At 33.5% G+C, this 14564-nt stretch overlaps 1 protein-coding gene and 1 pseudogene across 2 annotated transcripts; one reads left to right on the forward strand and one right to left on the reverse strand.

The window, feature by feature from the left end:
• Positions 1-427: 427 nt before the first annotated feature.
• LOC112758729 (U-box domain-containing protein 4-like) lies at positions 428-2909 on the forward strand (annotated as a pseudogene).
• Positions 2787-9617, reverse strand: LOC112758727 (mediator of RNA polymerase II transcription subunit 7a). Of its 2 annotated transcripts, none has more exons than XM_025807460.2 (7): positions 9227-9617; positions 7879-8015; positions 6978-7047; positions 5798-5964; positions 5633-5706; positions 4378-4461; positions 2787-3050 (listed from the first exon to the last, which is right to left on the reverse strand). In XM_025807460.2, exons 2-6 carry the CDS (start codon positions 8011-8013, stop codon positions 4401-4403), a joined length of 507 nt encoding a protein of 168 aa, XP_025663245.1. In that variant the 5' UTR covers positions 8014-8015; positions 9227-9617; the 3' UTR covers positions 2787-3050; positions 4378-4400. The 2 variants fall into 2 exon arrangements, with proteins under 2 accessions (XP_025663245.1, XP_025663243.1); XM_025807458.3 differs by having other exon boundaries at positions 7879-8032; positions 9227-9568.
• Positions 9618-14564: the final 4947 nt, after the last annotated feature.

A 14564-nucleotide genomic window follows, 5' to 3' on the forward strand; every position in this document is an offset into this window, starting at 1 on the left:
CCCATGCACTAGAGAATCATGGCTTCTTTCTTTTCAACGCTTCTTTCTTTGTTTCATCCAATATCTCCGGTAATCCGCATGTTATTTCTGTTATACTTCCCAATGTTGTTTAAATCATTTGAAAGTTCTAATTTTGCTACTTTATTCAGTTGTATGTATTGGTGTTGTTTGATTGGTTGTGTGTCCCTTTGATGATCTTGCTTGGTGTATTGTAGTGTTTTCTGTTTCTTGATTCTCAATGAAAAATGAAAGCTTGACAATTTTCCTTTCTCAATTAGCTGTTAAGTTCTAGTTTGATATGATAAACATAGTTGAATCTGTTTTTACTCTTTGCTGAGTTGTGTTGAGTTGAGTTCAGCTTAATTATGTTATTCTTGGTTGCCAATGATTACGTAGCTGGTTTCAAGTCTGGATAATCAAGGAGGATTTTAGATGAGATTGGAGGAGGATAAGTTATCAGAGAGAAAGTAGCAATAGCACATGTTGAAGAAAAATATGTTGTTCAGATGGTTTTATGTATTTTCTTGGAGTAGAAACAAAATGATAAATTTCCCTCCAGAAAATGTTAATTTTTTGTTACACATATTTCAAAACTGATGCAAGTGTTTTATTTTTTGTTTCTTAATACAGGTATTATGGACATATCTTTGTTAAATGTGCTCTCCAATGGCATATCCTCATTTTTGCATCCATCATTTTCTGAAAATATGAACTCAAAACCTGTATCAATGTATTGCCAAAGTGCATAGCAGACACTTAAGTTGTTGAAGCCAATTATCGACACCAGTGTTCATTCTGATATATCTGCTGATGAAGAGCTTAGAAAGTTATTTGAGGAACTTGGTCAGTCTGTTGATGAGTTGAGGGAGCTTTCCGAGAATTGGCATCCACTATCCAGTAAATTTTACTTTGTAAGTCCTCATTAAATCCCTTAATTCACAGATAGAGAAGAGATATTTATTTTAAGGTGTGATCTTGGGTTTTGATTTTGAAAGGTAATGGAGGAAAAAGCAAGGGCTTGAAGTAATCTATTTTACTCTCTAAGCCTTTCCTATCCCTCCAAAATTAAATTTTAGAACTCATAAAATAAGCTGAGCTTATATTTGCAGTGATTGATGAGTACCAACTGCTTTCTTGTATAGTTTTCCTGTTAAGTATGTGTTGATTATCATTATTTCCTCTTTCTTGATTACTAGGTGATGCAAGCTGAACCGTTGATAGCTAGAGTTCAGTCTATAGGGTTCAATATTTTGCAGAAGCTGAGGGCTTCACAGCAATGTCTACCTGATGATTTGGGGTATGACATGACATCAATCATTAAGGAAGCTATAAATGAACAACTGGAAGACGAAGGACCAAGTTCTGAGATTCTAGCAAATATTGCCGAGATCCTCGACTTAAGGTCTAATCAAGATGTTTTGATTGAAGCTGTGGCCCTTGAAAGGTTGAAGGAGAATGCTGAACAAACTGAAAACATTGCAGAAGCCGAGTATATTGATCGAATGCATGAGCGAATCATCATTCTCAAGCAAGCTCAGAGCTCTATCCCGGATTCGGTACCTGCTGATTTTTGCTGTCCTCTCTCTTTGGAATTGATGACAGATCCAGTCATTGTGTCATCCTGGCAAACCTATGAGCGAGGCAGCGAGCTTTCATCAAGGACTGGATTGATCTTGGGCTCATGGTTTGTCCAAAGACTCAGTCAGACTCTGGTTCATTCCAATCTAATACCTAACTACACTGTAAAAGCATTAATTGTTAATTGGTGCGAAACAAACAATGTGACACTAGTTGATCCAGTAAAGTCCACAAACATAAATCAACTATCTCTCCTTCATGGATCTATTGAGTCTGGTTCAATCGAGGAATCAACTGTTAGAACTTCTTTCAGTGCAAACCACCAAGTGGAAACATCACCATTGCATCCTATTTCAACTCCAGAAGATTCCTTTAGTGGCGTGGCGTGGATAATGCACAGCATGTGGATCCTGTAAGAATATCATCTGCTAGCTCAGACGAAGAAAGTGTGGATTTAGTTTCCCAATCATCAACTTCACCATCTAGAAGGGAAGCTTCAATCTCAAAACCATGTAAGAACTGATTCTGATTCCAGTGAACACTCTAGTGAAAATTTTCATCAAGGCATACAGGGTGATTGCAACAATCCAAGAAAACTCTGTTACAGCACTTCTTAACTTATCAATCAATGACAACAACAGAGACAGGTGGTTGAGGATAACCAGATCAGGATAGGGAGGGCTGGGGCTATTAAACCTCTGGTTGAGTTATTAAGTAATGGAACTCCAAGGGGTAAGAAAGATGCTTCCACTGCTTTATTTCACGAAAACAAGGATCGAATTGATGGACCCTGCAGCTGGAATGGTCGATAAGGCTGTGGCTGTTCTAGCAAATCTGGCCACAATACTGGTGGAAGAACTGCGATTGGGCAGCAAGGTGGCATTCCTCTTCTGGTTGAGGTTGTTGAGTTGGGTTCTACTAGAGGAAAGGAGAATGCAGCAGCAGCTCTTCTACATTTAAACATGGTACTCCAAGAAGGAGCTGTTCCACCATTAGTAGCTTTATCACCATCAGGCACCGCAAGGGCTAAAGAGAAGTTTTCTCTTTATCTTCTTTGTTTTGTTACAAAATGTGGTGACTGAGATTTGGTTCTGTTTAGGCCCTGTCTCTTCTGAATCATTTTAGAGATCCAAGGCATGGTGGTGCTGTGAGGGGCTGATTCTTTGTTACCAACTTCTTCTACCATCCAAAAGGTTTTGAATGGACTCTTAAAGAATGTTGCTAATTTATATATTTTCAATTTCTTGTAAAGAGAATAAACATGGATTATATGTATCCTCTTGTAAACAAACCTTACAAATTATACATGTAAATCTTCCTTGTTACAAAAACATGATCTCTAGCTTTTGTTGCTGACTTGTACAAGTTGTTCAATGACATTCAGTTATGTATTAACTTCCAATTCAGTTAGATAGGGCGGACCTTCTCGTCATCCTTCGATTTCAAAGGGGCAAGGAAGCGATCTTCAACTTCTGAAAAAATTGTTGCCTTGATATCAGCAATAGAAACTAGAAAGCACTTTATACTTAGAAATAATTGAAAGTACTGGCAGGGAGCCAATACATGTTGTATTAGATATTTCTTGATTCCCTATTGTTTGTATTCATTTTTCAATATTTGTATCAGTATAGGTGAAGCTTCACACTAAGTAGCTAAATAATCGTTATGTTATTTTGAAATATGGATAGCTGTGGCAATGAAGAGAAAAAATGCAAGAAGTGGTTGGGGTTTGTTTTCTGTTCATTTGCAGTATTTGGTTAGAAGGGAATGAATGAATTTTTCATAACAAGACATCAAACGTTGCGAAGATCGTTGTTGTATCAATAAAAAACTTCAAGGAATGAAGTAGTAATGATTCTTATATGCAAAAAAATGACTAAACAATTGAAATTCTTTTTCTCCCTTTATATGAGTTGCTTTTGTATTTCATTTTTTTTTTTTATGTTTCATCTTGTTGTATTGAGCCCTTTTATGTTTTTTTAAAAGAAAGAGGAAAAAAAGTCTTTTTAAGTGCTTAGACAGTCTTCTCTCTATAAGTTAGTTATTAGGATAAAGTTAGGTTCAAGTTAGGCTCACTGAATAACGATAAAAAAAAATCGTGTTTCTCACGTAGCTGGATGTTGTCGATTGGTTAGTGTGATTATTGTTGGATACACAAAAACAAGTGTAATTTTGATCACTAAGCAGTGAGGTTAGTAATAATTCTGGCAATGAATTTTATGATTAAATTATTCTAAGACTCCCGATTGATGGTTTACTGATCTTAAAAATATAAACTAATATGCATCATTATTACTGTAAATAAACATAGTATAAATTAACTACATTCCATAATAAAAAAGTGCCCATTTAAGAAATTTTCAAAATTGTCTAGCCCTGACTTCGAAGTTGGAAAGCATTTTGAATTATTAATCACCTTAAACATACTAGACTACTGTCAAAGTGTCAATATACCATTAATTGGAAAGCAACAAGTTTCAATATACAATTAAGAAAAATGAAGCGTGTAGAATTAGTACGGGTGTGAAGAAAAAAATAGCAGTAAAAACAATAAAATCATGTTTTTATTTCACCCATTTCTTATTTTTTATTTTTGCAAAATATTAAAAACAAAAAATAGTGAAAATAAAAATAAAAAATAAAAACACTAAACAAACGTAACCGAAAATTTTCGAGGCAACTCCAGAAATAGATTTAACATCACAAGCATTGCGTTAAATTCTAGACCACATGTATAAAGTAGAAAATCTAAAAGGTTATAAATACACTAATTTCTCAGATAGGATCAGCTTTACTAACTTGGTTTAGTGCAGAAAAATGTCCTATTGATCATCAAGTGTTGCTAGGGACTCGTTAAGTAATCTTCGTGCCTCTTCTCTTCTCCTGAAAAGAAACATATGGTTAGAAAGAAAATAATACCAACGACAAACATTTACAGCAAGCAGAGGCATGTGTTAGCAATTATACTACATAATCCATCTTAAAAAAACATTTTTAAGAAAAGGGTATTACATTATAGAACCTAAATGTTACACTAAAGTACCAAGGACTACTTTAGAATTCAGACAATAAACATTAGGTGAATTGGTGAATTGTGTTTCCCCAATCAATTTAATGCAACTAGCTTAGAATATTCACAGTTAAACTTTAGATCAAGTTTCAAAGGCACTGCAATTTCATTTTTTTAACGCAAGGTTACGTCTAGAATTGTCTTCTACAATTTAATAGTAGCAGTCTCATACGATAGGAAACCGTGTCAAGAATTCTGAATGTGAAAACAATAAAGGGGGCCTTAGCAGAAATCATCACAGCAATGACAGTTAATATCTCTCATTGTTTCTATTAGCTAAATTATTATCCATGCAGCAGTAACTGATCACAAACTGTAGAGGGATCTATCACAAATTATGGGCTATTAGCAAGGTGGCTACTTATGTCATCAAAGGAATCCAAAAATACTTTAATAAAAAGCTGCTTTCCATGAATGAAATATGAAGCAGGTAATTAGACTTTATTGAGAAATATTATTCGATTCCAGAAATTTCTAGGAGCAATGATACTTGACCCTATTTTTTGGTGTCAAAGTTTAGACAACATCTCAACCATCAATCTTGTATGGAGATTAAATTTATGGCCCCACAATATATGATTAATGGCTGGGATGATGGTGTCTAAATTTTGACACAAAAAAGGGGGGGTTTTAAGTATCATTATTGAATTTATAGTTTACAAAGATATTCTAAAGGAGAGGTAAAAGAGGATGTGATTGTCGACCAATGGATACCAACTAGAAGGAAGCATCTAATGCAAGGATTAAGTACAAGCAATGAATGAACTAACTTGGGTAAACTGGTCAAAATTATTGAGAACACGATAGCTCACACGAGGTAAAATCAACTAAATTGTTAAAAGCCTAAATGCAAGGGCATGTGATGTTGCATAAGAACGAGAGCTCACATGAAAGAAGAATGTCATTTCAACATGGTGAACAAAGGAATATGTTCCAGGGTTTCAATTCGATTTAAAAAGACTATCAAGAAAATGTAATACATACTTCTTTATGTCCTCCACTGCTTCTTTACGACGCTCAATCTGAAGTTCCAAAATATGAATTAATGTTGCTCTTGCCTACAGAGTAAACAAACATAATTAATGACAAAGAAAAGGAACAGCAGCATGACAGTTACACGCATATATTTATACTTAGAAGATTATATACCTGATGAGGTCGCAAGGAATTTAAAAGGTGATGTAAGTTTTTGAATACAGTTGAAATCTCTTCAACTCTCCTTGCATACTGCGATGGTCTCTCAATAAGAATATCTGCAAGCTCCAAAATGTGTAGCTGCAATTCTCCATTCAGTGATCTCAGCTCCTTCTTGAAATCTATACAAGATCATAATCTTTTAATATGATATGGAATACAAGATGATTTAGAGAATCTTATCATCGATTATGCTGGGGCAACTTATAATGGAAGAGAAAATGCAGCATGAACCGTTTCTCGTCTTAAAATTACTCACTGTACAATGTGGATGCATGTAGTAGCTTTAAAATTTTGCATGATGATTATGTTATGTATGATGAAAATTCAATCAACTTAATAAATAAGATCAAAGCAGTAGACCTGGTCACATGCATACCGCTAACTAGAGGACTCATTACCCTTGTTTAACCAGGTGCATGTATAAACTGCAAAATTGTAATTGATCTTGTCTCTAATGTTAGTGGCTCAATGATTAATTACTCTTTCTTACAGTAAATTTCCATGCAATTGATGTAAATCTGATTTCTATTTAGTAAGAGAACAACAATCATATATCCAACATCGGGCTCCCAAAGAAATTGATCAACAAGCTTAACATCTAAATTACTAAGCATGAATCAGCAAAAGCAATAATGCACAAGTCCAAAACAATACAAGCCTTCATGATTCATGAAGCAATCACAAAATTACATCATTGTTGAAGTTTCACTCTCACATTGGTCTGTAGATCGCCTTAACAAGTGTTTTGGAAACTCTCCTCCAATGAGCTAAATTTTGCAGTGGAGTTGGGCCTGCTTAATTATTGGGTTGTCTGCAGATGACTAGTTAAAAACTTTAACAAACGTCTAGTCTTGATTGAGGGGAGTATGTTATAGTTTCCCAGTGCCTAAATAGTATTTTGCATTGCCCTACTACCCCTATAAGTTGGCTTCTTAGTAAAGTTAACCAACATTGTCTGGTTCAATAAAAAATTTATTATCATTTCTGGTATGTGCCACGTAGTTCCTTTTGTGACCAATCAAGTACTTTCCCATGCAACACAGTCAATGTAATCAGCCTAATAACAGTCGAAAGATCAGCCCCTAAGCTAAAACAGAGCAAAATGAACATAGCAGAGTAAAAAGTAGCCTACCAACATTAGCCCCCTTTGGATAGAGTTGGCGCACCCCTTGTTCTTCCAAGCTTGGCAAAACATCACTAGTCTTCGAGGGGAGAAAAAAAAAAGTATAAGGTTAATAAATGTAGGATAAGTTGTTCATATGCCAAGGAGATCAAAGCATAAAAATTTTGTGCACCAAACTCCTCCCAACCCTCATTATATATATTATAAATAGTATATAGCATATATATGTATATATAATAATGTTGATTTCTATTTATATTTATTATCTATAAAACATAATATTATATTATTTGTTAGTTTACTTTATGTATAGATTATGGTATTAAAATTTATTTATTTAAATTTCAAAGATATTTTTATAGATACCTGACTAACGGTGGATATTTGTGGATACCCAGTTACCTACGGGTCACTACCTCCCCCCCACACACAACACATTGACATTACCCTAAGAAAATATTTCAAAAATAAAATAAAATGAAATTCAGTATACCCATGTAATAAGAAAAGACTGCCAAACAGAAAAACAAAAATTCAGTAACAAAGTGGCTAGATATATAATATATCTCTAACTCAGACCCGATAAGGTCACTGTAACAGCTTTCAAAGCCTACAAAAGCTCTTTGGGACTTCTTTTCATAAACAAAACAAGAAGAAATATAACGCGCCTTCACAAAAGATGAAACCTAGCAACTTATTTGAGGGTTCTTCTCATAAAGCATTTTACAGATAGAATAACTTAACCTTAACGGATAGTTAAAATTTAAATATTCTAGTATAATCACCTCCCTATTAAGTACCTAGTCAAAGCCACTTATGCCTATTTTACGCTCCAATCATTACATAGCTTATTCCAACAAGGCCATATTAAGCTATCAAATCACAGGGAAAAGTGGCCAAAAGCACTTACAGTGTAGGTGCCCCCAAAACAAATGTAGGTCCCTTCTATGGGAGGAGGAGGCTCTGGAGCAGACTTAGGGTCCTCCAAGTAATCTTTGTAGAGCCTATAATATGGTGGGGGCGGCGGGTATGTTGCAGTTGCCATAACTAAAATAAAATCAATCCTAAAATATCAAACTTGCATGTCATCTTCAAATTTACATCACATAATTCACAGAAATAAATAAACGAATGACAATTTAAAATTTATTTGAAATTGATTAATAGAAACTGGAACTGTGCAGTAATGAAACAATTGAAAGTTGGAAACCTAGTTTGGTGTTCAGGGTGGCATTGAGGAAGACATGTAGACAATTTTCAACCCAACAATCATGAAATAAAGAGAAAAGTTAAACACCATTTTCCTGACATGTGCAGTGTGCACTTGCTTCATCAAGAGAGAGAAAATGTCACTGCTTCAAAGCAAAGCATGCAGAAAATGATTCTCAACTCTGTTAATTAACCTCCCATTATTTTCTTGCACATCTTCGGTTCACTTGGTTTTGCATTGAACCATTGTTTGTCCAGAATTATTGTATATGTCACTGATATGTAATGCTTGGTACAGAAACAATTTGGAATTTCTCAGACTCGGATAAACTGCTTATGGATTTAGTTAGCGTATCCCATCATAAAAAGTGGTTAAATGTTTTACCTCCTCATAGCTATACTTCTATGATTCCAATTAAGTGGAAACTCAAGTGCTGTCAACTTCACATGAAGTTGATAAATGAGAGCCGTTAAATGAAAATTTAGTCAAATCAGTCAAATCTTTTAACGGCTCTCAACTATTAACTTCACGTGAAGTTAACGAGTTTTCAGCTTCTAATTATTCCATGAATTTAGTTTACACTAGTGTCTCAATAGCATGCTACACTTAAAACTCATAAAAACATGAATATCATCCAAACATAAATTAAAATAAAACAAGTCACACAAAAATAATCTGAATCTCATTCTCATTTATCATTATGGGCAACGCTATTCGTTTGTGTCTCTTCACTTGACCTATTTGCCATTTGAAATCATCTTAAAGCATCTAAAGTGTCACCAAAAAAAAATGTTATAGAAGATGTTAAAAAAATCAACTCCAAACAACAATTAATCTATCAAAAAATCTAAAGTCTAAAGTTTCCAAAACACACATATTTTAGCCGCAAGGTATATGCAACAATAAATGTTCAAAAATTTCCAAACACACTCCAGAGTTCATACATATTTCATATAAATGAATATATACATATACATATCATCAGATTTACAGATTTATATTTTTGAATTTTATCCAACAATAAATATTTAAAATAACAGAAGCTCACCGAGACAGAGGAGACGGCGGAGACTGGCAGATGCGACTTCGACGGAGACGGCACCGATGGAGGCTGGGGATCTGGAGTCTGAACGACGTCGTGGAGGCGTGGAGCCGACGAAGAGGAGGCTAAAGTTCTGGCCACGAAGGAGGCGAGGCTGAATGAGGAGTCGCAGATGGAGGAGGTGGTGAAGCCAGCGAAGCCCCCGGAGGTAGTGAGGAGACGGCAAAGGGGATGAGAGGCAGTCTGGCAGGCAGTGGACAAGACTGAAAGCGTAAGGCAGCCTAGAGGTTGGAGGACTAAGGACTTGTTTGGGTGAGCGTAGGGGTGCACAGACCCGGCCCGACCCGAAGGCCCGGCCCGGTCCCGAACACTTTTGGGGCTAATTTGGTGTGATTTCATCGGGTTTAGGGCCGGGTAAGGGTCTCAAAAATAGACCCGGTCATTATTTCGGGTCGGGTCCGGGCCATAGCTCGGGTCACCCGAAGTCGGCCCGGTGACCCGGTTACCATACACAATTAATATTTTGTGTTATTAGTGATGGATCATGACTATTCTTATGTGAAATTTAAGTATTGTAAATCTTAATATTTTGTGTTATTAGTCATTATAAAACTATAAGTTAATGTTTTATGTTTAGAATGCATAAGACTTTAGACTAATGCATAATATTGTGTTATTTGTATTGATTTAAATATTTGGTATTATTAGACAATATTAGTATTGATTGTGGTTATACTTTAGTATTGATTGTGGTTATGCTTTAATTTTGAAGAATGGTTGGTTCTTGTTATATTTTTCTAAGTGAATTTTACCATGTTAAATAATGGTTGGAGTCTTAGAAATTTGGATATTTTTACACGCTACTATGCTAGCTTACAAGAAGGTATCAACGTAATGTAATGTTAACGGCCCGGTTTTCACCCGGTTTTCACCCGGTTTTTATCCGGTATAATTGTGGCCCGAAAGTGTATTGGTTTCATCGGGTCTAGGGCCGGGTTCGGGTCTAATAAATAGATCCGGTGTATATTTCGGGCCGGGTCTGGGTCACATCAAACCCGGCTTCACCCGGCCCATGTGCACCCCTAGGTGAGCGAAGAGATTTTGTTTTGAGTTATTTTTTTTTTAAAGATCTTATAGAGAAGTAAAAATAATTTTATGTTTGAATATTTCATATAAAATTAAAAGGGTCTTTTTATCAATTAATTATGTTTAGGTATAACAATATAAAAGTATTTTTTTGTTTATTTATTACATAAAAAATATCTTTTTTTAAGGAAAAAATCTTTTAAAAAAAGATATAAATTACAACTTCTCATAAAAGATTTTTTTTATTTTACTAGTGCTTTTACTTTTACTACTAAAAATTTGCCAAATACGTTAAAAAATAAAAAAAGATCTTTTTTTCATTGAAAAAATATCTTTTTTTTTAACAAAATAATGGCGCCCAAACAAGCACTAAGGCTGCGTTGATTGAGAACAAGATATAAAGTATAGATATATAAAATTTTGTGTTTTTATATTTTGTTTGACAATAAATTTGAGATGAAAAATATAATAATAAAAAATATAATTATAAAAAATTAATAAGAATAAAAAAAATAAAAAATAAGTTGTGTCTCTTGTTAGTGTCTCTGTATCTTTCTTATCAGGATAGACACAAAATATATTAATTCAGTGTCTCTCGATACATTATCTCTGTTCATATCTCTTCTGTCAAACACAATTTTGTGTTTCTGTATTTTTGTCTCAATGTTCTGTCTCTATAAACAAACGCAACTTAATAGTCTAATACAGTAATACTTTATACTTAGCATATTAATTAGATAATATGGAGATCAATTCTATTTATTCTATTATATAAAAATTAAATTTTTGTATTGAATGATGAAATTGTTGTAGTATATTTTTTTAGAGTGTTTTTTATTTATTTTTTAATTCGTTAAATTTAATTAAATATTTAAATATTATACCATTTAACATAATTTCTATCAATTAATTAATTATAATTCAAATTGCGTGATTATTTTGTTAGGAAATTATTGTTATTTATAGGCAATATATATTAATTAAGTTGGGTTACACATCCATATAATTTTCCATCCAAGTTTATCCAAGCTAGCCCAACACAAAAAAAAATCCAATCCCATTAAATGAGTATGTATTCACGCGCCCAAATCTCCTGAAACGTTTAACATTCATTCGTGTCTTCATTATGAAACAACGTTCCTTCTTCAACCTCGAAAGTCGAAACTGCCACCGGAGAAGTTCAAATATCTCTCAAAATATCTCAAACCTCCATCGTGTTCTCTGCAGAAACTGCTCCTACTTCAGAATCGCGTCAAGCTTTCGAAAGGAAGAAGAAAAAACAAACAAAAACAAGAACAGAGACTCCGCAAGGTATGAGAAAACTGTCGTTATTATGTTCATTTAATTTCTCTCAAAACTCGCGTTTCTCCTAGTTTGATTTAAGGCTTAGTGGATTGAGTTGTTTCGTTTAGTAGATCGGCTTATTCTGAATCCATTTTTATTGCGTAATTACGGCATACAAATAGAAAATGTGTTGTTATTTTCTTTTTGTGATATATTGATCAGTTCATTGGTGTTGGTCATTTTGATTCACTTAATTGTTAGTGTGTTCAGTTGAGTCCTTGTGCATGCAGAAATATTTTTCTTGATGATTAAATATTTATCATGTTTTATTCAGCACATGAATGTTGTTCGGTTCAGTGGAGTTGCTCATTTTGATTCACTTGATTGTTAGTGTTTTCATTTGAGTCCTTGTGCATGCAGAAATATTTTTCTTGATGATTGAATGTTTATCATGTTTTATTTAGCACATGAATGTTGTTCGGTTCGGTGGAGTTGCTCATTTTTATTCACTTTATTGTTAGTGTGTTCATTTGAGTCCTTGTGCATGCAGAAATATTTTTCTTGATGATCGAATGTTTATCACATTTTATTTAGCACATGAATGTTGTTCGGTTCAGTGAAGTTGCTCATTTTGATTCATTTGATTGTTAGTGTGTTCAGTTGAGTACTTGGGCATGCAGAAATATTTTTCTTGATGATTAAATATTTATCACATTTTATTCAGCACATAAATGTTGTTCGGTTCAGTAAAGTTGCTCATTTTGATTCACTTGATTCACTTTATTCGGACATCTGAAGCAATAAGACTCCCGAAGCCATCTGCTACCCTCTCCAGCCCTTATTGTAAATTCACATATGAGGATTTAGATAGTAAATATGATATACTTTGTTTGACTGGTTGTAACTAACACTATTTTGTTTAACTTGGTTAAAAAAGCAAACACTGCTTCTTTGAATGTATATATGTGAATATTAATGTAAATGTTATTGGAAATCTAATGTTAATGTATATATCTGATTTAAGATGGATTAGTCCTTGTCCTGTCGATCTGAGATGTTAATGTATATATCTGTTGGAACTGTCTGGCTGCTGTTTTGTTCCAAATTTACAGTGAATGGAATCAGGGTATTTATCATACATTAATAGCCCTAAAAACCCAAATGAACTGAAATTAATACACTAGATGGACCGAAAAAGTGCATATATCACTATTAAAAAATGTTTCTATCAGTATTCAGTTTCAAAATAGCTTTCTACATAATAAACCAAACACGTTATTAAGGTGAATCAACTGTATAGTACTAAATGAACAGAACATTATCCATTATATAAAATCAAATTCAAAACAGCTTTCTGCATCTGCATAATGAACCGAAGACGTTATTAAGTTGAATCAACTGTATAGTACTAAATGAACGGAATATTATTCATTATATAAAATCAAATTCAAAACACCTGTGTCTACAATTTAGAGATTATCAATTCAATTCAATTCAATTTAGAATACTTGCGTATATTCGATTCAATTCAATTCAATTTAGCAATTGCATTCCATTCAATTCGATTCAAAAAATAATCCAAACTTGTCCGATTGATTCGTTTTAGAAGAATGATCCAAATCACTCTCATTCAACTGATTTGAAGTTGAATCATTCATTATTTTGATAGAATATTGAAATCTAAAAACGAAGAAGATAAATCCACAAATCGAAGAAGAAAACGAAGAAGAATAGGAAGAAGAAAGACGAGCAGCAGAGAAGAACAACGAGCAGAAGAGAAGAAAAAAGAAGAAGAATGACGAGCAGCAGAGATCGCAGATCCAAAAATTACAATGCAAATCGTTAACATTGAAATTACGTTGAAGAAGAGGTTTACGTTAATAGGAGGGAGAGGGGGGCGCGCGTGTATTTCACGTAACTTAGGGGGAGGGAAGAGGAGGGAGGCGCGTTAACAAAAAAGTACTTGGATGACTTGGTTAGGTTTTTTTATATGGATGTGGAGCATTATTGATATTAATTATAATCGTAAATTAAATTATTTCACATTAAATAACTTATATAACAGTGATCTCATTTATTATCATAAATATTAAATTAAATAAGTTATTATTACTTTTGATTTGGAATTAAATGAGAATAAAATTAGAGATACTATTTTATTTGGGTTTTAGGATTTAATGAGTGTCACACTCAAATATAAATAGTGACTTCAGGATTTTGGTTCCCCGATGCATCAAAGCCGCCTTTGTATAGCTCTTTTTCCATTAGAGGAGTTATGATTCAGCCCTATCAAGAATACAGAAGGCTTTGGTTGATGAATATCAAAAACCAAAACTCTCTCAATTATACTCATGAATTCAGGTACGTTTCCACGCTTTTAGATATCTTTTTTAAAAGTTTAACATGGATAATCTTGGGGTTAAGAAATCCTAGAATTTTCAACATATTTAACTATACTCTTTTTTTTTTCCTTAAATAAATTCAAACTTTCACTATTTTTTTTTTATGAAATAGAAATGGAAGAATGTGTACAAATATATAATGTGACAGCAAATCACCATTCAAATAGTACATAAAGACCTAAATGATAGAACTTACATTTATGTTTGTATGCAAGAATAGTTGTAATCATAATATTCGGAGCTTAATGAAGTAGGTTGTTATTGCTTTTATATATGACCCAAATGAGATGAAAAATATTGAAGTCACAGTTTGTATTAGCAAGTAACCGACTAAATAGAATGTGTCTAGAATGGAAAACATATAAGATGAGAAGCATTCGTACCTCAACTCTATGGGAGTCTATTCTGTTGCAAGAAGTAAAGTTTTATTTACAAATTCTTCATATCTTTCTAAATATGAAATTAGAATCTGTTAGATGATAAATTAGAAAGAAGAAAATAAGAGATAAAAGGTTAAAGATTGAAGCAAGAGTCATGGTTATTTTAAACCTGAATAGCATGTCTTGTATGTC

Source organism: Arachis hypogaea, chromosome 16, assembly GCF_003086295.3.
Source record: "Arachis hypogaea cultivar Tifrunner chromosome 16, arahy.Tifrunner.gnm2.J5K5, whole genome shotgun sequence".
NCBI classification, from domain to species: domain Eukaryota; kingdom Viridiplantae; phylum Streptophyta; class Magnoliopsida; order Fabales; family Fabaceae; genus Arachis; species Arachis hypogaea.